Source organism: Misgurnus anguillicaudatus, chromosome 24, assembly GCF_027580225.2.
Source record: "Misgurnus anguillicaudatus chromosome 24, ASM2758022v2, whole genome shotgun sequence".
In the NCBI taxonomy this organism is placed as follows: domain Eukaryota; kingdom Metazoa; phylum Chordata; class Actinopteri; order Cypriniformes; family Cobitidae; genus Misgurnus; species Misgurnus anguillicaudatus.
Window position 1 is genome coordinate 31490906 of NC_073360.2, and position 25007 is coordinate 31515912.

The 25007-nt window shown below is 39.6% G+C and overlaps 2 protein-coding genes across 2 annotated transcripts in view; both read right to left on the bottom strand.

The window, feature by feature from the left end:
- The window catches only part of LOC129438894 (C3a anaphylatoxin chemotactic receptor-like), a 391623-nt gene that overhangs the window by 132880 nt on the left and 233736 nt on the right, over nucleotides 1-25007 (bottom strand). The window lies entirely within an intron of this gene.
- On the bottom strand, nucleotides 4123-5952 carry LOC141361630 (C3a anaphylatoxin chemotactic receptor-like). The gene is made up of 2 exons (XM_073863196.1): nucleotides 5871-5952; nucleotides 4123-5207 (listed from the first exon to the last, which is right to left on the bottom strand). The coding sequence occupies exons 1-2, from the start codon at nucleotides 5872-5874 to the stop codon at nucleotides 4255-4257; spliced, it is 957 nt and encodes a 318-aa protein (XP_073719297.1). The 5' UTR covers nucleotides 5875-5952; the 3' UTR covers nucleotides 4123-4254.

The window sequence follows — 25007 nt, forward strand, 5'->3', positions numbered from 1 at the left end:
CACACAAAAAGACAAAGGCACAAACACGTGTGCACACACACAAACACACAAACACAAACAGACAAACACAGAGACAAGCACCCTTACATATAGTCAACTTTCTATGGCATTTTGTAAAAACAGACATTTCAAAAATGCATCAAAAAACTACAAAACATTCTACTATTTAAAATAATTTATTTTTAATGTCCTTTCTAATGTTTATATAAACATAAATTCATAAAAATGTTTCACTAAAAGTATTGATGTTGAGCAGTTGGCCACATCCAGTAAAAATAAATGGGTCTCTATGGGCCTCTGCTGGTCAAAATGATTTATTTCCTAAACTGTAACCATAAAACTGTTTTTTTTTTCTAAACACCAAATGGTCGAATACAACACTTAACAACTAGATCAATATCTTAAAACAATTTAAATAAAATTTAGATAATAATTTATGTGAATTTTTCATAAAAAAAAAAAATCGATATTTTACAGGCAAGCTAATGGTGTAGTTGAGGATTTGAGTGGTAAACAGGTACAAAAGTACTTCATATTGTCAGGAATTTCAAAGACAGAACCCAAACGCAGGCAGCTCTCAACAAAATGATTTAATAAATAACAGAAAGCCCTCGAGGGAGCAAACAAGACAAAACTTAACATGACAAACATAACCAAAGTACTGAAGACATTGAAGACAATGAACGAGCACAAGACTGAAAACACCAGGACATTAAATAGGGAAACTAATCAAGGTAAACAGGTAACAGGAGTAACTAATAATGAATCATTAATTAGATAACAAGGGGGCAGGGCCACACTCCAAAACTGGGAAACACACATAGCACACACAACTGAGGTCAAAATAGATCCCCCACAAGACATCATAACACAGATAGGAATGCCACGATCCTGTCACAATGAACAAGACACAAAAATACATGAAAGCTGCCAGGATCGTGACATTACCCCCCTCTTAATGAACGCCTCCTGGCGTTCCCCAGGAAACACAATAAAAGTCACATACATGAACAAAATTAAAAGCAACAGGGAAAGTCCAAAAAGTCAGGGAACTAGACATAGCTTGCAACGGAGTCCCAAGACAAGAAGGGAACTGACAATTCCCACAAACAGTTGGACTCCGAATATGAAGCATGACACAGAACTCGCAGACTTCGGACACATCCCACTGCTCTGACACGGAACACTTGAGAGTCTCTGATCCAGGACATACTCTTGAAGGTCTCTGACCAAAAATCTCAGGAGGCTCTCCGTCCGGGAACGAACTTTCGAGGTTCACCGACGAAGCACACACCCTCATGGCTCCCCGAGCGCGCACAAACTCTTGTGCCTCTCCAGACAGGAGCACACCCTCGTGACTCTTCGACTCAGGACATCCTCTCAAGGCTCACCATGCGGGAAAACACTCTTGAGGCTCTTCGGCACAGAATTCCCACTCGAGATACTACGACCAGTAACTCCCTCTCGAGACACACAGATCAGGAACACAAGACTCAGGCCAGGAACATGCTGATGAGGACACTGATGCTTGACAAAAAACAAAACCAGAGCTGCCCGCTGGGTTCGTGAATGGCTCGTTCATTCTGTCAGGAATTTCAAAGACAGAACCCAAACGCAGGCAGCTCTCAACAAAATGATTTAATAAATAACAGAAAGCCCTCGAGGGAGCAAACAAGACAAAACTTAACATGACAAACATAACCAAAGTACTGAAGACATTGAAGACAATGAACGAGCACAAGACTGAAAACACCAGGACATTAAATAGGGAAACTAATCAAGGTAAACAGGTAACAGGAGTAACTAATAATGAATCATTAATTAGATAACAAGGGGGCGGGGCCACACTCCAAAACTGGGAAACACACATAGCACACACAACTGAGGTCAAAATAGATCCCCCACAAGACATCATAACACAGATAGCAATGCCACGATCCTGTCACAATGAACAAGACACAAAAATACATGAAAGCTGCCAGGATCGTGACACATATCTCGCAAAACACAGCATTATTGTATAGATGGGAAGTCATTTTTACCCCAAGGGAACTCTAACGTATACAAAAAGGGGCATATGAGGGTTAAATGATTTTAAGAAAATAACTATAATGGGAAATTTGATTTAGCTGTAGTCAAATGTTTAAGTTAATTAAATGAAAAGACCACATTAGGGCAACTCAATTAAATTTAGTTATTTTTCCCATTACTCAATTGAACTGAGAGAATCACTTTCCTCAAATCATTTGAGTAGTCTCAACTTATCGGGGTTTAAAGTGTATATGCATCTTAAACATGCATTTTAGTCTGGGACTAATATAAACCCTGCCCGGGAAACGGTCCCTAAATATTCACAAACTGAATAGCCAACCGGTCCGTTGAGGATGCAATCAGCATAGCACTCCACCATACCTTGCAACATCTGGAATCACCAAACACCTATACACGTATCCTGTTCATAGACTTTAGTTCCGCTTTTAACACTATTAACCCATTTAAACTCTTTACCACACTCCTGTATATGAACATTGACCCGGCCATATGCTACTGGATAAGGAGCTTCCTGTGGAATAGATCACAGAGGGTAAAAGTTAATAACATAACCTCAGACCCTCTCACCCTCAGCACAGGAGCTCCTCAGGGCTGTGTTCTTTCGCCTTGGCTCTTTTCCCTTTATACATCAGATTTTAGATCCATGGACACTTCAGTGAAAATAATAAAGTATGCGGACGACACAACCATTGTAGGCCTCAATGATGAAACACAGTACCGCATGGTGGTGGACCAAGCTGTAAATTGGTGTTCGAACAATGACCTCCAGCTCAACACAGCCAAAACCCAGGAACTCATTGTTGATTTTAGACGTGGGCCATTTCCTAAAACACCAGTACAAATAAACGGCAATTCAATCACCATCACTGACTCTTTTAAATTCCTAGGAACACACATTAGCAATAACCTGAAGTGGACAACTAACACTAATCAAATCATTGCAAAGGCTCAACAAAGACTTTACTTTCTCAGACAGCTTAAAAAATACCGGATCAGACATCAGCTCCTTGTTCTGTTCTATTCCGCAGTCATCGAGTCCATCATTACATCATCAATAACAGTATGGTATGGTAGTACAGACAGCCAAACAAAGAAAAAACTACAGCAGACTGTCAACAAAGCATCGAAGATCATAGGGAAACCACGGTCTTCAGTTGATTCCCTCTATACATATCGGGCTGTAAAGCGGGCAAAGAAAATCATCAATGACCCCTCACATCCAGCGAACCACCTTTTTCCGCTCCTTCCCTCAGGGAGGTGCTACAGGTCACTCTCTACCAAGACCAAACGCTTCACAAACAGCTTTTTCCCCATAGCCATCAGGACTCTGAACTACTCTCTTTAGTTTAGTTTTTCCTCTCATACAATATGCATGGTCATGTACCCACTGTATCTTGTATTGTTCTATGTTGTGAAGTGTACTGTCTATTGTTGTTTGTAATGTATGATGATGTAGAGCTTAAACACACTGTACCGAAAACAAATTCCACCGGCATTGTCGTGTGGCTAAATAAATAAATCTAATCTAATCTAATATTCACACACTGAATTTAAACATAATGGAGAGGGGGGTTCCCAGACAGGGATTATTTTAAGACAGGACTAGCCTTAGTTAAATTAAGACTCTTACTGTAAGTCATTTTTAAAGCATAAATTATAAATAAACATTCATGTCGTGCATCTTGAGACACAACACTCGCATTGATATATTTAAAGATATGACAGAGCAAGTTGTTTTCGAACAAGACAACACTAACATTTAAATAAGTCTGGGACTAGGCTTAAGCCCTGTCTGGAAAACCACCCCATTATGTTTTTGTCCGCCACCTCAGCCCATAAAGGGTTTGGGTTATCTTGATCCTTCAGAAAACTAAACTTGCCTTTCTATAAAAGTAATAAACTAACCCAGTTACTGGTAATGTAAAATGTTTTATGTTACAGTCTTTTCACACTCACTTTTTACAAATAAATAGAGACAAACATCATTGAATAGATGGTATAAATTCTTAACAAATTTCTTCATCTCATATTATAAAGTTGTTTCGGAATATGTCTGAATGGGGACTCTGAACACTTAAGAGAATGGAGGAGTACTTATAAAAATCTTTATTTACAAATTACAAAATGTTTAGGCCTATCTCCAATCATCTAAGACTGAAGCTAAACATTTTTCCGTTCTCTTGCTAAAGAATCAGTAAAGGATCAGATGGTTGTTTCTTCAGTAAAAGCTGCCTCAAACACCAGCAGGAGAGACTTTTTAAGTTTCTTCTTATACTCATCACACATGAACACATAGAGAATGGGGTTCAGACAGCTGTTAAAAAAAGCCAGACAGTCTACAAAAGGTCCTGCAGCATTAAGTTCCCCTATAACACTTTCACTCCAGTTATACTTTACTGCAATTATTAAACACAATTTTTGAACATGGAAAGGAAACCAGCATATGAAAAAAGCCAGAATCACAGATACGATAACCCGAAAAGGCCGAAGTTGCTTTCTTCTTTTGAGACGTTTTACCCACACACCAATAGCTATGTATGAAGATGCAATGATTATAATGGGAATAACAAATCCCACAATAAATATGAATGTTTGCAGAGACATCATAACATTGTTGGCATTTTCAGCTTCATATACATACTCGGTAATGCCAAAATGGAGGCTGCAGCAGATGGATAAAATCCACACAAACACACTGATGATTCTGGCTTTGACTAAAGTTCGCTTATTCTGAACCCAAACAACAAACCATGTGCACAGACATCGATCCACACTGATAACTGTCAGAAAGAAAACACTTGCAAACATATTTAGTACAACACCAAAAATCCAACATGCATCTCTGAGTTTGTTCGAGTGCCAATGCAAACTACTTTCACTTTCAAAGGCAGCAACAATTTCGTAAACCAAGAACGTAGTAAAAAGGAAGTCTGCAATCGTCAAGTTGATAAACCAAATGGAGTTGACTGTCGTCTTCATTTTGTAGCCGGCCACAAAGATGACGAGTCCATTTCCAATGACACCTACAACTAAGGTGACAAAAAATATGCATATCTTAAAGATTTCAATGTTTGAAAAGCTCTTCTCCTGCATTTTGTTTGGACTAATTGTTGTTTGGAGTTCAGTCAGATTTTGATGTCCCATAGTTGTGCCCACTGCAGAAAGAAAAAAAGAAAGAGAAATGACTCATGATTACAGACTCATGCACAAAGAAAAATTAACCCGTTTTATTCATTTACAAAACAAAAAAGCTTTGTGTAAAGTAAACTCTCCATTCAATTTATGACAGACTTATATTTTATGTAAAAATTGTGTAAATAATGAAGACAAGTATGAAGAAAGTAAAGTGTTCATATTATGAGACTTTTCACCTTGATTGTATTTAAAACAGAAATCAATTTCTTTATGGAAAGAGGCACAAAAACATAAACCTGTTAGATAGATGTGAATACATGTAAATACCGTTATATTTTAAGTTATTTGTTTATGTCCTTATGTCTTCAGGTAGACATAATGTTTGATGATGTAAGAAGCTATAAGATGCTAATCTATAAACTATTTTTTATATCGACTTCCTCAGCCAGCACGCATGTTTAGCAAAACACATTTAGTTTTTAAGTGTTCATTATTTTTATTATGTTTTATCAGTTTTAAGAGGAACAAAGTTTGATTTATGTACCATAAATAATGGAGTGAAATCTTTTGTGTGCACATATTGTACACTATTAAAAATCAAGTTCCCTGCTTCTTTGTCAGTAAGAAAATAAACTAATAATGAAACAAAAACATAACATTACAGCTTAGATGTAAATTCTTACCCATTTTCTTTGTCTTTATTTTCTACTGTATGTCTGCAGGTTGATGTTGTCAATGCCCACGACAACATCTCTGTGATTTCCCTTTATAAGGGAGAATAGGGGTGGAGTGTGGGGTGATGACGTAAAGAGACAAATATTCTGCTGTAGAAAGGCATTTTAAATACCATCTGCCAAGAACAAATTTCCCATGCCAGATAAAATTAAAGCCAATTTTACATTAGGGTTAACCCTCTGGGGTCAGTAAGTTTAATGGCCCCTTTAAGAAGTTTTGATCTGCACTGACATTTCTGCTTTTTCAGTCGCTTAAAGAAATAGTTCACCCAAACCTGAAAATTCTGTCATTATTTTCTCATTTTCATGTTGTTTTAAACCTGTATGAATTTCTTTTTTCCTGATAACCACCAAAGAAGATATTTTGATAAGTGATGGTAAGCACACATCTGATTGACTTCCATCTATGCTGAGAGGCAGTGATCTACAATTATTTACAGCCTGATTTCATGAGAATTCGTACATATTTTACGAGTTGGCTAATTCGTATGAATTCATGACAAAAGAAGTCCAATAATAAACCGAGTGCTCGTAACCCGTTAAGATTAAATGGAAAAGCAGTATGTTTACCTCGTGTCACAACAGACAGTAAATATCAATAAAAAACAAGTTATAGTTTCATGACACCAAATATTGCGGGTTTGATCTTATTTTTGACCATCAAACACAGATAGGCCTACATCAGAGCCAGGGAATCCCTGTCAGAGATGTAGCCCAGATAGGGTTATGATCTGCGGGGTGAGAGAACACTGACGTCTGCTGATGCGTCTGGTTCTCGTCCGAATCTTTCTAACCCGACGTTCAAATAGGCGCTATGTTTACTAATCGACTGCAGATTTATATATTATACATATATATTCTCGACTGAACTAATCTTAAAACTTGCTTTTCAGTCTATGTAGCTGTTATGACATTCAAATGAGCCGAAAGATTTACCTGTCATTCTGAGCATCAAATCCAGGCGGAAGAAAGTAGTTCCCCAACAAAGAGGCCTTTAAAATAACTGGAACTGTTGTATAAAAGCAATATCGCGCTTGGCGTCCTTTGATATTGATTGCCTCCGGCCTAATCACAGCCGTGACGATATAGGCCACCGATTCTTGAAACTTTGGCAAAAACATGTCCCACTAAGAAAAGTGCTAATTCTGTTGGAATTTAATAACATTTTCATGAAGAAAAGGAATCAATGTTATAATCAGGGCGTCATTTGCACATATGTAAGGTTCTTTTATAGGTTTATTTTTATTTTTTATTAATTTAATGATTATATGCTGGCCCATTGCCTACAAAATCAGCTGTCCTCGGTTAAGAGAAAATCATTTCAACTTGATTAAAAAAGCCAAAAGTAATAATTGAATTGAATAATATATTTACCACATGAAAGAGTACATTGTAATATGAATTAAAAACTACAAACAGTGAGTTTTAAACAATAATTACTATTACTTTGTGATTGCTCAAAATGTGTCCCACATATTCGTCACCACCGTCAGATATTTATAAAAAGCAATAAAATCAGACAACTACAGGATCAACTGCATTCCTGAGGACCCCATTTTCAAACCTTCAGCTCTTCTGCATGCTTCAAGATCACTCAAGCTCCTGTATGTTTGCTATTTTCTCTTAAACTTGTTCATATTTTTGGACACTGCTACTGTGACAACCATAACATGTCAACACCGTCATCTTTGTAAAAAAAATATTAGATTAGATTATAAAATAAATGTATAATTTTTAAGAAGAGGTCTGAAGTAGCTAGCAACCGTTGGGGAAACAAGATGGATAATGTGAACAACTCATCTATTTTTTTAATCTATATTAGGTTTTTGTCACCACCGTTAGATGTCACCACCGTCAGGTTTTCTGTCTTTTCTGTCAGGTTTTATGTATTTAAGGAAGTTATGATTTGATATTTTTTCATCACAGTGCTCAGGATTGTTATTTTTTGGACCAAATATTTACATAAAGTTTAAGCAAGAAGCCATTGACTTGAGTGGTATACATTTTGGAATAATGAGGCCAATGTCACCACTGTCAGATTAGTGTTATGATCTAGTTTCTTTCTCTCTCTCTCTTCATTCTTTTACACACACACACATTCACTCACTCATTAGCCGCCCTCATTACCTACAGCCGCAGCTGTTTTCACTCTCTCCTCTCTCCACCTGTCTCTCATCATCTCTCATTAACTTTGGCTTTATCTATCGTGCTCTGCCTTTGTCTCATTGTCAGATTGTTATTTCAGTGTGAACTTGTATTACTAGCCGAGCAGTTACGCTATATATTGTCTTCAGTCCTATCGTGTCGTGTCGTGTCCTGTCTGGAGTATTTTGTCATCTGTGTTTGCTGCCAAATCATTGGAATTACCCTGCATCCTTTATCGTGTGCTATTACAGAACTCTGGCGAGTGTGATGCTTAAGAGGTACCTGTGAGGGGTGTTTGTCTGCCTCCTGCCTCGCCTTCACCTGAACTGGCTGCCCTGAGAAGCCTTGCTGCCACTTTCGTTTTTACTCTGCCACAGAGGACTTTGAGTTAACCCTTTGCCAGCCATCTGGATACTTTTCTGTTCATCTGTGTTTGTGTTGATGCCGTTTTTTGCATGTGGTCAGCTTCATTAAATTGAGAACATTTTCTGCTATTTCCTGCATTTGAGTCCTTCATTTTCACAACAGAACAATCTGACCAAACATGGACTCAGCGGGTAGCAGCCCTTTCCAAGCAGCCGGTCCCTTTCAGGCAGCCGTCGAGCAACAGGGTGCCCTTCTAGGACGGCACGAGGAGGACATCACCGCGGCCAGACATGCGGTTGAGACACTTGCTGCTCAGATGTCTGACCTCTCGCAGCAGGTCCATCATATCCGCCAGCCGCGGGTCTCTTCACCGGACGCTCATGTTCCGCCAGAGCCGCGAATAAACAACCCTCCCGTCTATTCGGGTGAGCCCACTCAGTGTCGTGCCTTCCTGACCCAGTGTGAGGTGGTTTTCTCCCTTCAGCCGGTGACTTATGCCAGGGAACAAGCGAGGGTCGCTTATGTCATCTCTCTCCTCGCTGGCCGCGCTCGAGAATGGGGTACGGCTAACTGGCAGGCGGATTCAGAATGCGTCCTCAGCTTCGCACAGTTCAAGGAAGAGATGATCCGGGTCTTTGACCGTTCTGCTCACGGTGCCGAGGCTTCGTGTCAGCTGTCCGTCCTTCGTCAGGGCAGGAATTCTGTTCCAGATTTCTCTATTGAGTTTCGCACTCTCTCTACCACCTCTGGCTGGAATGAGCCGGCTCTCATCGCCCGTTTCCTGGAGGGTCTTAATCCTGAGATCAGGGAGGAGATTTTCATTCGGGAGGTTCCCGCTTCGCTCGATGACCTCATCGCCCTGGCTATTCGGGTCGAGAAGCGTTTCGATCTACGGCGTAGAGCCCGTCGCATGGAGACAACTTTCCCCTCTACTTCCTCTGTCATGGCTGTCCCCGTTACCGCCCGAGCTGAGCCCGAGCCCATGCAGTTGGGAGGCCTACGCATCTCTCCTAAGGAGCGGGAGAGAAGGATCGCTAACCGTTTGTGCATGTACTGTGCAGCTGCTAATCATTATGTTTCTACCTGCCCAGTAAAAGCCAGCGCTCGTCGGTAGACGGAGGGTTACTGGCGAGCGCCATCACACGAAAAACCCCTTCCAGGTCTTGCACGTCACTTCCAGTCATGCTTCATTGGTCCGCTTCATCGGTTGCCAGTTCTGCCTTAATCGACTCTGGGGCAGAGGGAAATTTTATTGATGAGGATTGGGCTCTACAACAAGGTATTCCCCTCATGCAGTTAAGTGACAGTACTCCATTATTTGCCTTAGATGGTAGTTCACTACCCAGAGTACAGAAAGAGACTGTTCCATTGACTCTTACCGTATCTGGTAACCATAGAGAGACAATTTCTTTTTTGATTTTTCGTTCTCCTTTTACCCCCATTGTCCTGGGTCATCCTTGGCTTAAACGCCATAGTCCTCATATTGATTGGTCTAAGGGTTCTGTTGTGTCTTGGGGATTGTCTTGTCATGTTGAATGTTTAGTATCTGCTGTCCCTCCTGTCTCTTCTGTTTCTGTGTTTCAGGAAGAGCCTGGTGATTTGTCCGGAGTCCCGGAGGAGTATCATGATCTGCGGGAGGTTTTCAGTCGTTCACAGGCCACCTCTCTTCCTCCTCATCGTCCATATGACTGCGCTATTGATCTCTTACCGGGGACCACGCCTCCTAGGGGTAGACTCTATTCTCTGTCGGCTCCTGAACGGGAGGCGCTAGAGAATTATCTTTCTGATTCACTTAGTGCGGGTACCATTGTTCCGTCGTCTTCTCCCGCTGGTGCGGGGTTTTTCTTCGTAAAGAAGAAAGACGGATCGCTCCGTCCCTGCATAGATTATCGAGGGCTGAATGACATCACTGTTAAGAATCGCTATCCTTTGCCATTGATGTCTTCAGCCTTCGAGATCTTGCAGGGAGCTAAGATTTTTACCAAGCTCGATCTCCGCAACGCTTACCATTTGGTGCGTATTAAAGAGGGAGTCGAGTGGAAGACCGCCTTTAACACGCCCCTTGGTCATTTTGAATATCGGGTCCTCCCTTTCGGTCTAGTCAACGCCCCCTCCGTGTTTCAGGCTCTTGTCAATGATGTTCTCCGTGACATGCTTAACATTTTTGTGTTTGTCTATATTGACGACATACTAATTTTCTCCCCGTCTCTCCAGGTTCATGTCCAGCATGTACGCCGCGTTCTTCAACGCTTACGTGAGAACCGGCTATTTGTCAAAGCAGAGAAGTGTTCGTTTCACGTATCTTCGGTCACGTTTCTGGGTTCAGTAATCTCGGCAGAGGGGATTAGTATGGATCCTTCTAAGGTTCAAGCGGTGGTAGATTGGCCGGCTCCCGATTCTCGTGTCTCGTTACAACGCTTCATTGGTTTTGCAAATTTTTATCGCCGCTTTATCCGAAACTTTAGTCAGGTAGCCGCCCCTCTCTCCGCTCTAACATCTGTCAAGTCACGCTTTGAATGGTCAGAATCCGCTCAAAGGGCTTTTGATCATTTAAAGTCTCTTTTCACTACCGCACCAATTCTCATTACGCCTGATGTCACTAGACAATTCATCGTCGAGGTTGATGCTTCGGAGGTAGGGGTGGGTGCTGTTCTACCACAGCGATCTGCAGCTGATGGAAAGATCCACCCATGCGCTTATTATTCCCATCGTCTTTCGCCTGCAGAACGTAATTACGATGTCGCCAACCGGGAGCTACTCGCCATACGCTTAGCGCTCGGCGAGTGGCGACATTGGTTGGAGGGTTCTTCTATTCCCTTTATTGTCTGGACCGACCATCGTAATTTAGAATATATCCGCTCCGCTAAGAGATTAAATGCGCGTCAGGCTCGTTGGGCTTTATTTTTCACGCGCTTTGACTTTTCTATCTCTTACCGCCCCGGTTCTAAGAACGTTAAACCGGATGCGTTGTCTCGGCTCTTTGATTCCTCGACCCCCTCCACGTCACAAGGGGAAATTATTTCTCCGGGTCGCGTGGTGGGGGCCGCAGGGTGGGGAATCGAAGGACAGGTTAAGCGCTCTTTATCTCGCGTTGCCGTGCCACGAAATTGCCCTAGAGGCTTGCTCTTTGTTCCGGTGCCCACACGCTTGGCTGTCCTCCAATGGGGACACGCTTCTAAATTATCTGCTCACCCCGGTGTTCGGGGCACACTTGCGGCGATCCGCCAGCGTTTTTGGTGGTCTACCTTAGATCGTGATGCTCGCCGTTTTATTGCTTCGTGTTCCGTTTGTGCTCAGACTAAGGCTGGCAATGCCCCGCCAGCCGGTCTGCTTCGTCCGTTACCCGTACCCACTCGCCCATGGTCTCACATCGCGCTCGACTTTATCACCGGTCTTCCCCCGTCAGATGGTAATACGGTCATTTTGACGGTGGTTGATCGGTTCTCAAAGTCTGCACACTTTATACCGCTCACTAAACTCCCCTCTGCCAAGGAGACCGCCCAAATTGTTGTCAATCATGTATTCAAATTACATGGTTTACCCTCTGAAGTAGTTTCTGACAGAGGACCACAATTTTCCTCTCTATTCTGGAGAGAGTTTTGTCGCCTCATTGGTGCCACTGCCAATCTCTCGTCGGGCTTTCACCCCCAAACTTGTGGCCAAGCTGAACGAGCCAACCAGATCATAGGTCGGCTCTTACGTAGTCTCGCATTTCGTAACCCATCATCTTGGTCTGAGCAGCTCCCGTGGGCAGAGTATGCCCATAATTCACTCCCATCCTCTGCCACGGGACTGTCTCCATTTCAGTGCTGCCTCGGGTACCAGCCTCCTTTATTCTCATCTCAAGAGGTTGATTCTAAGTGCCCGAGCGTGCAGACATTTATTTCTCGGTGTAAACGAACCTGGAGAAGGGTGAGATCCGCTCTTTGTCGCTCACGTAGACGCATGTGCGTTACGGCCAATAAACGTCGGATTAAAAGCCCCCGCTATTTGCCGGGTCAGAGAGTGTGGTTATCCACAGCTAATTTACCTCTCCAATTTGAATCTCGTAAATTGGCTCCTCGATTTATTGGACCTTTCCCCATCACTAAGATTATTAATCCTGTCGCTGTCAAGCTCCGTCTCCCGTCTAACCTTCGCCGGGTACATCCCGTTTTTCATGTCTCGTGCATTAAGCCTGCCACCCGTTCGTCCCCTCGCTCCGCGCTTTCCGCTATTCGTATCGAGGGGTCTCCCGTTTACAGGGTCCGCAAGATTTTGGACATGCGTCGTCGGGGACGTGGGCATCAGTACTTGGTCGATTGGGAGGGATATGGTCCTGAGGAGAGGAGTTGGGTTTCCCCCCGGGACGTCTTGGATCCTTCGCTCATTGATGATGTCCTCCTGTCTCGTCAGGCTTCCCCCTTGGGAGCGCCAGGGGGCGCTCTTTAGTGGGGGGGCACTGTTATGATCTAGTTTCTTTCTCTCTCTCTCTTCATTCTTTTACACACACACACACACATTCACTTACTCATTAGCCGCTCTCATTACCTACAACCGCAGCTGTTTTCACTCTCTCCTCTCTCCACCTGTCTCTCATCATCTCTCATTAACTTTGGCTTTATCTATCGTGCTCTGCCTTTGTCTCATTGTCAGATTGTTATTTCAGTGTGAACTTGTATTACTAGCCGAGCAGTTACGCTATATATTGTCTTCAGTCCTATCGTGTCGTGTCCTGTCTGGAGTATTTTGTCATCTGTGTTTGCTGCCAAATCATTGGAATTACCCTGCATCCTTTATCGTGTGCTATTACAGAACTCTGGCCAGTGTGGTGCTTAAGAGGTACCTGTGAGGGGTGTTTGTCTGCCTCCTGCCTCGCCTTCACCTGAACTGGCTGCCCTGAGAAGCCTTGCTGCCACTTTCGTTTTTACTCTGCCACAGAGGACTTTGAGTTAACCCTTTGCCAGCCATCTGGATACTTTTCTGTTCATCTGTGTTTGTGTTGATGCCGTTATTTTGCCTGTGGTCAGCTTCATTAAATTGAGAACATTTTTCTGCTATTTCCTGCATTTGAGTCCTTCATTTCCACAACAATTAGTGTCACCACCGTCAGACGTAGTTTTATTTTTTTAAATGAATATGCTTACAATATGTTTCTTTAGTGTTGATAAGGTATTCAATTAATAGTCTCTATTAATACAAAAATATGTTTATTAAATAAAAAAATCATTACTTTTTCTATTTAGGCTTAAAGTAAATGTTGTATGAGTAATAACTGGAAAAATGCCTATTTTATGAAAAAAAAAACGAACAGGGGAGGTTGCACTAGTAAATTGCTGAACAGCCAAGACCTTGATCTATAATGATAAACCTTCAGATTTTGTAATTTAACTAACTTTTTTTTTCCATAATTTAAAGCTGTTTTATCCAAATTCCCAATAATCACTGAGGCATGTATCACACTCCTACTCGAGCGATATTGCTTAAATAACAAACACAAGTTCACCCGCTTGCTAGTCCTGGTTAATTAACCGATCTTATTTGTAATCTGTCTATGTTCAGTACTTTAATGCATATCTATAGGCTTCAGGCTGTGCCCTAGTTGTTTGTACAATAATGTAAATACACAATTGAACATAAAATGACTTTAAATTGAGAAAAGTACAAAGTACCAGATATATTATAATATAATGGTTGTCTATAACAAAACAGGAAAGTAAGTAAGTCACAGAATTAACCTAAGAGATTTGTAGATTTATTCTTCACTTCCTCTTCATCAATACATTGAGCTGTTGGCAAGAGTTTGGAGTGAGACTTTCTGTTTGTCTGAATACAGGAGAATGAAGGAGTTCTTGAGAAATCTTTATTTCCAAGCTAAAAATGGTGCTGTTCTCTTGCTGCCAGCAAAGGTTCAGATGGTTGTTTCTTCTGTCTGTACACGTAGTACCTGCTGACATTGAGAGTTGTGAGGAAGTAGAGTTGATCTTAAATTCAGATGCTCTTCAGTAAAAGCCGCCTCAAACACCAGCAGGAGAGACTTTTTAAGTTTCTTCTTATACTCATCACACATGAACACATAGAGAATGGGGTTCAGACAACTATTCAGATAAGCCAGACAGTCTACAAAAGGTCCTGCATCATTAAGTTTCTCTATAGCACTGGCACTCCAAGTATACTTATATGCACTTATTAAACACAATTTTTGAACATGATAAGGAAAGCAGCATATGAAAAAAGCCAGAATCACAGATATAATGACCCCAAAAGGCCGGAGGTGCTTTCCTCTTTTGAGACGTTTTATCCGCACACCAATAGCTATGTAAGAAGATGCAATAATTATAAAGGGAATTAGAAATCCCACAATAAACATGTATGTGAACAGAGACATATAGATATTGACATTTTCATACTCAGCAAAGCCAACAGGGATGCTGCAGCAGATGGATAAAATCCACACAAACACACTGATGATTCTGGCTTTGACTAAAGTTCGTTTGTTCTGAACCCAAACAATAAACCATGTGCACAGACATCGATCCACACTAATAACTGTCAGAAAGAAAACACTTGCAAACATATTTAGTGAAAAAACAGTATTCCAACATGCCACCATGAGTTTGGTGAAGTGCCAAAATATTTCATCATCAAAGGCAAAAGCAATTTTGCAAACCAAGAACATAATAAAAAGGAAGTCTGTAATCGCCAAGTTGAAAAACCAAATGGAGTTGACTGTCCTCTTCATTTTATAGCCGGTCACAAAGATGACTAGTCCATTTCCAATGACACCTACGACTAAGGTGACAACATATATGCATATCTTGAAGATGATGAGTTTTGATGAGTTTTCTTTTTCTTCTGGGTTATCATATGCTGTGTAATTGTCTGTGTCAACTGCAGAAAGAAAAGATAAATTAACAATATTGATGATGGTACTTGAATGGTGCAGATTAAATGCCCTTACAAGACATTAAAATCGTTTTAATGCTAAATACGTTGGATGATTTTCCCCCGTGATGCTGTCTGGGTAAAACTCATCATCAGCTATGAATTTGCATGGGAAAGCTACGGGAGGCAGGTGGACTTTGACCTTGTTCTGAGGTAGGCTACCATGTCCTGAGGACTTTTCCTCATCTTCAAACACGCTATTATTTCAACTATAACAGTTTTCAGACTTGTGTTGAAATGGCGTCATACAAACTGCAAACTTTCGGGAGTGACAAACGCATTTAATTGCGTGAGTGAATCCCCTAAATGTTTGTTTCATGTCTGTACGGAACAAGACATACAGACATGAAAATGTGATGATTGACACAGAGATAACCAAAGCAATGTCCTGCCGTCTTGCGTGCTTATCAATCACAGCTTGACCAAAATAATTTAACATTGTTATGCTTTGTAATAAACCTTGGTCTTGGCGTTATGTATTGTACTCATTTGTGAGGCTGCTGCTGCTCCACAGAGCGGTCTTGCAGTGTTGCCAGGTCCTCGCCCTTTTTGTACTTACATACCGTTTTGTTGCTTAACCTTTTATGGCTTTTGTCTCATGAAGCGATTAAGTTTTTGGTGTTATTAAAGTGTGAAGATTCCGGTCCCAATATTTTGAACTTTGATGTAAAGCATTTGGATTTATTTCGGTTTATTATTGGATTTTTCTTGTTCACTGTTTTTTCGTTGCAAGATCTGGCAACAGTAAGCAAACGCTCGTGCCTCTGTCATTTTCTTCACCATGCAGACCTTTTCTTCTTTTTAGGCATTTATTTTTTCAGAAGAAAGACCTGTTATGTCCATGATGCACGTTTAAATACTTTAACTAGTTGTTCAGTTCGGTTATACACACACTATGCAGAATTTCTGTAAATTCGGTTGTTGGACTATCTGCATTTTGCGGGAGTTAATTCGGCTGGAAAATGCGGTTGTCAGTCCTGTAAATTACTGAAGTGTGTAAACAGAACAGGATAAAGTATTAAAAGTATTAAAATATTATATGCCGTGTGTACGGGCCCATTATATTCAGTTTAATTATTGCTATAATACTGCTATTTTTAAATTAAATCTTAATATTTGTGCCCCGCCCACTCCTCTTCGTTCTTCTCACAGCATCCACGCCCATTTAAGTTGCATTTTTCAAAATGATAGTGAGGTAGACTGAAACTAAAATGGCAGTATTTCATGACCCTTTAATTATTCATGTACAGTTCAGCAAGGTGAAGATTGCACAAGTGTGTCTGTGTGAATAATATGCAGCATACAATGGACATATTTATTTCATATATACATTTAATTATATCCATATTATGCTCATAACTGTTTCACCCTGAAAAACAGATCACTTAGGGGGCGTGCACACCAAAGCTTTTATGCCCGCGGCCAGCGGATGTTTTCAATTGATTCCAATGGAATCTCTGTGTTTTTCAAATAAGCCAGCAGCTAGCAGTTTTTTCCACGCTGTCAGTTCTCACACAGCCGTTCAATCACAGTGGAAGAGGGGCGGGACAAGTATCACAACACCCAAACAGCTCACAGCTCAAGTATCACAGCTACCAAAGCTTGACATTTTTGTGATGAAATATGCATTTCTGAATGCAGAACTTTTCAGTAATAAAAAACACCTGCAATGCCTGAAAGAGATCAAGCCTCAGCCAAGAAAAAGTAACGCAAGCAAAGCATTACTTTAAAAAGTAACGCAAAAGTTACTTTTTTGGGAGTAACTTAATATTGTAATGCATTACTTTTAAAAGTAACTTTCCCCAACACTACTGATAACTGTCAGAAAGAAAAGTGGCTTTGCAAAGACAAACCATATTGAAGGCTGTGCAGACATTTTTTTTTTTGCAATTGCCAGATTGAGTTGACTGTCGACTTTATTTTGTAGCTGCTCACATTACAATATACAGTACATTGTGAAGTTTAAATTGTTTAACACACTTTTGCTCTTCCAATGAAAATTGGTACTAAATGTGGCCCAGTCTGTGAAACTTAACTAAACCCATTGTTTTCTTTTGTGATTTACTGTTTTCTAAATAAAATCATTCTACATAATGTAAAGACCATTCTGTAAAAATATAACCTCGATATCTTCATGTCTTTATATTGACTAGGTGTAAGAGTTTTGTCCTGTGTTATGTTGTGTTTTGTACTTTTATTTTGACACACTGTTCTGTTCTGACTTTTATTTTGAAATCATCATGCCACGCTTCACTTCCCACTTCCTGTTTACTTAGTATGTCTAGCCTACTTAGCCTGTTTGTTAAACTGTCTACTTACCTGTATCCTGCTCTGTGTTTATCCCTTTTTTCATTGGATATTGTTTGTTTTCTGCCTGCCCTGACCATTTGCCTGTTTATTGGATTACGTTCTGGATTGCCCCTTACTGGATGTGTTTGCCTGCCCTTTTGGGATTTACTTTAATAAACCTTAGTTAATAAAACTCTTTTGCACATGGATTCAACTCTCTTGTGCTTTGTTTAACCCTTATGTGTTGTTGGGGATGTTTTCATCCACTGCAAGGTTTTTTTTTACTCTTAATTTGGCCACAACTTTCTCTCTGTTTTATTAAATTGAATGATTTTTGGTGACAAATCTTATATTTACATATATTTTAAGAAAATGCTTTGAATTTTTTCAAAAACTTAACGATATACCGTGGGCAAATTTACTACCCTTTCGTGTTGTTAGTGGATGAAAACATCCACTAAATTCAACGGCTATAAAAATGTATCAGATGAATATTTTTTCAAATTTTTTTTTCATAAATCTGTTAATCAACCTCAGTACTGATCAAAACTACCAAATCTTCACAAAAATTCCATGATTTTAACTCCTTAATTGCCAAGTTTATAAGTGGTGTCACTGATTTGGGGAAAAAACACACACAAAATGACAGATTTTCAATATAAAAAGTGATTGTAACCTGGATTTTTTTTACTTTTTTCTCAGTCTTGGGCATGTTAAATATTGGTAAAAACATTGGCTTTGAAGCATTTTTAGTTTTTGTGTAGCATCAGTTTTTATTTTTTTTCTCTCTCATTTATTGTTAATGGCTGTTTTTGCCCCATTGACTTCCATTATAACCACATTTTTTGATTGCAGAGCTATGACACCTTTTTATCATGCATTTATAAATGTTGGTGTTTTTTCCTTTTGCTAAGAGGTCAAATTTGTCATTTTTACTGTTGATCACCATGTGGCACTATTAACCCTGTAGTAGGCCTATGTAAAATCAGAGCTTATAAAAACTGATAAAAAAATAAAAACTGATGCTACACAAAAACTAAAAATGCTTCGAAGCCAATGTTTTTACCAATATTTAATATCCCCAAGACTGTGAAAAAGGTTAAAAAAAATCCAGGTTACAATCACTTTTTATATTGAAAATCTGTCATTTTGTGTGTGTTTTTTCCCCAAATCAGTGACACCACTTATAAACTTGGCAATTAAGGAGTTAAAATCATGGTATTTTTGTGAAGATTTGGTAGTTTTGATCAGTACTGAGGTTGATTAACAGATTTATGTAAAAAAATTTGGAAAAAATATTCATCTGATCCATTTTTATAGCCGTTGAATTTAGTGGATGTTTTCATCCACTAACAACACGAAAGGGAAGTAAATTTGAACAAGGCACAAGGGTTAAAGCACCCACGTTACACTAGGATGACAGCAAAGATTGAAATTTAAGTGAAATCCAACTTTAATGCGACAAATCTTATCATTTAGAACTCCTAACATTTTACAATTAAACTGTTCAAGTAAAAAAAGTCACTAAAACAGATAATTTTTACTTTTAAATTGCAGTCAACACTAAAATAGACAGCAGTACAGACAGATAAGATCATTTTGTGATTTCTGAAAGATCAGTGCAAACTTTTAACTCAAGTGGTCAACTGCATAATTTTGCAGAAGAATAAAGTGAAACAGAAGGGTGGTAGTAGCCTGGCTAACACCAGACCAGTCTCATAGAAAATTAGACGTGGTCTTGGAACCATATGCTCATTTTGTCATATTTGAGGCGTGGTTTACAAATGCCCAGAGCAATTTATTGGGTGCTACAAATGTCTATCAAATGCGTCTGTACGTAGCTCACAGCCAATCATTTCAATTATACGAGATGACGTATGTAGAGCGACATTAATTCAAACATAAACAACTTTTATCGGTTCGTGTGCACACACTGTAAAACAGGGGTGGGCAACAGTTTTAGCCTGAGGGCCACAGTTACTTTGGCAAAGTTAGCGGAGGGCCACACTTGGGAAAACTGCAATTAAACATAGTTACTGTACATGATTAAATATAAAAATGTATTCAATGCGAATATGTATAAGGCTATTCTACAGTTACTTTGACACCCTATTTTAAGGCCTGATATTTATTTTTGCTAGGCTACACTAACATTACAATAACTGGATTAAATTTCAAGGATTCATTTCCTACCCTGCATATTGTTCAACTGTCATTCATACTACAGCAATACACACACACACACACACACACACACACACACACACACACACACACACACACACACACACACACACACACACACACACACACACACACACACACTCACACGATTTATTATTATTATTATTATTATTTATTATTATTATTATTTATTTTATATTTTATTTTATATTGACAACCACAGTGTTTCCCGCAGGATTTTAAGAGACTGTGGGGGTGATTATGTCACACACATATATGTAGCATATATGTGACATCATTGCTTCGTGTTTTACTCTTTGATTTGTCACATTATATTGCATTTAACACAACTGAATGCTATTTTTTACATATCTGTTCTGTTGTCTATAAAATAGTGACTAAACAGGACCCAGTAACAACCCACGACCCAATAACTCTTTGTTTAATCAAACCAGCTCTTTCTTTAACTGCTGCTAAAAACGCGACATCGTCTGAAAAAAATCATCATACATTTACATTGAGGCTGTACTAATGTTGCTCTTCTCATCAGTGTTGTGTTATGAGGTTTTTTTTTTTTTAAATATGAGTGGTAGTTTAATTGTATATCGCAGACAATTTGTTGCAAATTCAGAAATATGAGAGAATACACGGTTATTGTTACGTGCACGGGCATACCACATCATAGGTAGGGAGAGAGCTCGAACACAGACTCACACCAGAACGGGTATGTGTGGGAAACACTACTGCTAACCTTTCATTAAGTCATGATGAATATGATCAGCCGTCTTCTCTGTTATAACATCCGTGACTGTTGACGTTAACGCGAAAAAGAAAGTACACGCAGGAACGTGGAGTTAAAATACTTTTTACTGTTATGTGAGAGAGGCGAGCCGGCGCTGCACTTAAAACAGAGAGGGGAGGGGCGCGCGCTGTTGAGGCGCTGACCGCAACGAGAGAGAGAGAGGAGGCATGCTGAGCGCTCGTTGCAATGAATTAAGACGTTTTAAATGGTAAAAAAAGTGTAAATGGGAATCATGAAAAATCTATGTAGCGGCCACTGTTGATCTGTCACTGATAAATATATGGGAAAGATATGGGAAACACTGCAACGATGACAGTTTCATCGAAATTGCTAGTGCATCGCGAGGGCCGGATTGAAGCACTATGCGGGCCGAAATTAAAGTATTTCTGGGTATTACTGGTAACTAGCTGCCAGTAACTTACTGTAGATTTTACATTGATGTTATTTACTGGCAACAGTTTGTTCAAAGTTAAATGAACATGAAACATTTTCAGTCTTTATCTTCTACAGTAAGTTACTGGCAACCAGCTGCATAATTACATCAAATTTTTTACAGTGCAGCTATGCAACTAAACCGGTAGCTGTATATTGATATTGAAAAGAAACACATTTTTGTGGCACTATACAGTCATAATGACAATATGATATTAATAAATACCACTTACCATTTATAAGTTAATTTTACTTTGTCGAAGACGATGCCTAGCAGGGGTGCGTTTCCCGAAAGCATCGTTAGCCAACTACTGTTGTAGGATTCGCCGTTACTGACAAAGTTCAACGATTTGGTGTTTCCCGAAACCATAGTTCAAACGAACATTCGCAAGTTGCATCGCAAACTTGTGTGGTTTGAACGACAGCTATTGACCTGTCGTTAGAAGCATAGTTCCTTGATATTATCATATGTAGACTTACGTTGATCATGCTTTTGAACAAAATAAGCAAAAAACATGTAGTACAATATATATCCATCATTCTAAATATATATAAAAAAAATTACGTCTTTAGGTTTGTAAACAGAATTAAAGCGCTGCATTTGAAACTGCGCATGTGCGCAGCTCTACGAGCTTTAAGACCTTGGGGAATCCCTAGGAGGAGTGACACTTGAGGGAACTTGCACATGAATTAAATATCTTTAAAATAAACAACAGATAACTAAATCACGATAACAAAATCAGTCTTCCGATGCAATATATGTTATTTAAAGCAATAATCTGACATTAAATCGATTTGCACAGATTAATTAGTACTCCACCTCCCACGTGACATCATCAACTATGTTGTTAAACCAACATGGTTCAAACGACGAATGTGCGACAAAGTTACTATGCTTTCGGGAAATGGTCGTGACAAGGTAGTTTGTTTCTCCAACTATGCATGGTACTATGTTGGTTCAGCAGCGAGTTGCGTCGTTGTTCGGGAAACGCATCCCAGGTTGGTCCTATAAAACTCGTGGCTATCATGTCTTACCATATACAAACATCCTTCTTGGATATGAAATTGTTTAACGCCAAAAGTTGCTCTTTTTAAATAAACTTGTGTTCAAAACTACTTAGAGCACTGTCTAAGGCTGCATTGAAAAGTAACTTCGCCTCTGTTGCCGTGTTATAACAAATAACCAAACTGCTTCGGTGTGTCGCATCGACATCGTCTTGCTCCCCTCTACCCGTTCTGTGATTGGTTCCCTATTTCAGGGGCAAAAAAGGGCCATCGTTTCCATGCTAGACTTGCAGCGTGAATAAATTTGCGTGCAAGGCAGCATGGGGAAACCCAGGCTAGGGAGGTAGAGTAAAATAAAACTGACAGTTTGCCCCCAACAAACTCATGTTATAAGTCTTTCATACTAACTATCTTTAAAACAATGAATTTGCTACATTATAAGAGGAAAACATTACTAATTGTAATTTCTTACCCATTGTCTTTCTCTTTTCTCTTTTGTTATCAGGTAGATTTTGTCAAAGCGTACCACAACGTCTCTGTATGAACAATGTTTGACGGTTTCCTCTTATATAGTAAATAGGAGTTTAGGGGCGGAGTGATGATTTTGTAAAAAGAAAAATGTTACTGAAAAAATCTATTTAACAAAACATCTTCAACAATAAACAACATTAATATCAAGATATGTCACATTGTGTTTATAGCATTTATTTATTTTACTGAGTCTTCACTCGTGAGAGGAATCAATCTATGATTCATTTAGCATAATTCATGAAAATACAGGCTGTATGGTCCCAGCCTTGAAACCTTTAACATCCACCCAACCTTTCGGTTGCATAAAATGTTTTAATAATAATAGATAAAACCAAAATATGTTAATATATTTGATCTGTTTTTACTGTAGTGAAATTGAAGGTTTGAAGCTGTGCCTTAGGTATTTTATAATAATAATAAAAAACACAAACTGACATTTGTACTGAGAAAAGTTACAAACAAAGAAAAAACAGGAAATTAACAGTTTTCTGAATTATGATGAATAAGAAGATAACAAAATAATATTTACACAAACATTGTTACAACATAATGGTTGTCTAAAACAAAACGAAAAGATAAACATTGAGTCACAATAACAGAGTTACAGTTTTTCTCATTTGCTAAAACAGTAGTTCTCAAACTGGGGGCCGCGAAGTGGTCCCGGGGAGCCCCAGTTTTATTACATTTTATTTATACCTTTATTTATCCAGGTAAACTGTTTGAGAACCACTTCTCATTTACAAACATGACCTGGCCAAGAGGCTACAAGAATAAATAGGAATATACTGTACAACTATACATTGTAAAACACATGTCACACAGAACAAACAATTAAACTAAAAAAAGTAGACAACAGAGAAAAGAGAAAAAGAATAAAGTGCTTAAATATATGTGTACAAATATGGTTCATGATTGTCAACACGAACAAGAGTCAACTATGTAATTAAGGAGGTTTTGCTTAAAAGTAGAGATTGGGATCAGAGATGTAAGTTTCAGGGTATTTTGTAGTGTGTTCCAGTCATGTACTGCTGCAAAGCGGAAGGCATTACGTCCAAAGGTAGTAGAAGTAGGGGGGGTACTAAATTTAATTAAATTACTTGATCTTGTGTGATAGGTGTTATGAACGGCATGAAGAAGATATGACAAATAGAGAGGTGTCTTGCCCAGGATTGTCTTGTATATGAAGAGAAACCAATGATGGAGCCGCCGGGTATAAAGGGAGGGCCAGCCCACCAGATTATAAAGGTCACAGTGATGAGTGTGAAAGGGTGCATTAGTGGCCAAACGGATGGCTGAATGATAGATTGTGTCACGTTTTTTTAGGGCTGTGTTTGGTGCCATTCTCTAGATAATATCGCCATAGTCCAGAATTGGCAGTACTGTCATCTTAACAAGGGTGCATTTGGTAGGGTGAGTAAAGGAAGCTTTATTGCGGAAAAGAAAGGCTAATCTAGCTTTGACTTTTGTTTGAAGGTTATTAATGTGTGTAATGAATGACAGGGATGAATCCAACCAGATACCTAGATATTTATATTTTTTGACATACTCCAGAGCCATACCATTCATGCAGGTGATTGCAGGTGGAGTCTCATTAACCGGTTTTCGGCTAAAAAGGATACATTTTGTCTTACTGGTGTTAATACGGAGGTGGAGATTGTCAAAAAACTGCTCTATAGAGGTGAAACTAAGTTTAAGACTGGAAGCCGCAGAATTGGGAGAGGAACCAACTGAGTACAAAATGGTATCATCTGCATAAAGATGAATCCGGGAGGTGCCAGCAGCTCTGGCTATATCATTGATGTAGATAGAAAAAAGGATTGGGCCCAGGATGGAACCTTGAGGCACACCTTTAGAGATAATTAGTGGGTCTGACATAGTGTTTTCAACCTTCAATTGCTGGACACGGTTGGTGAGATAATTGGCAAACCAAACACAGCTAGAGGAGGACAGACCAATACTGGAAAGCTTATGTAAGAGGATCCTATGGTCGACAGAGTCAAAGGCCTTGGCGAGGTCTATAAAGGTGGCAACACAGACCTGTTTGCTATCTAATGCTGTAATTATATCATCAAGGACTTTTGTGGTGGCTGTTATGCACCCATGCCCCATCCGAAAACCAGATTGCATGTCAGATAATATATGATTTTTGTCCAGGAAATCATTTAACTGTTTTTGGACGAGTTTCTTCAGAACTTTGGCGAGGCATGGTAGGATGGAAATTGGGCGATAACAATTCGGGTCAGATTCAGAACCCCCTTTGAAGAGGGGAAAAATTATGGCTGATTTCCAATCAGTAGGGAACTCAGAGAGCTGTAGAGACAAGTTAAATAGTCTAGTGACGGGAGCGGCAATAATACGGGATGCTGATTTTAAGAACATGGGGTCAAGACCATCAAGGCCAGCAGATT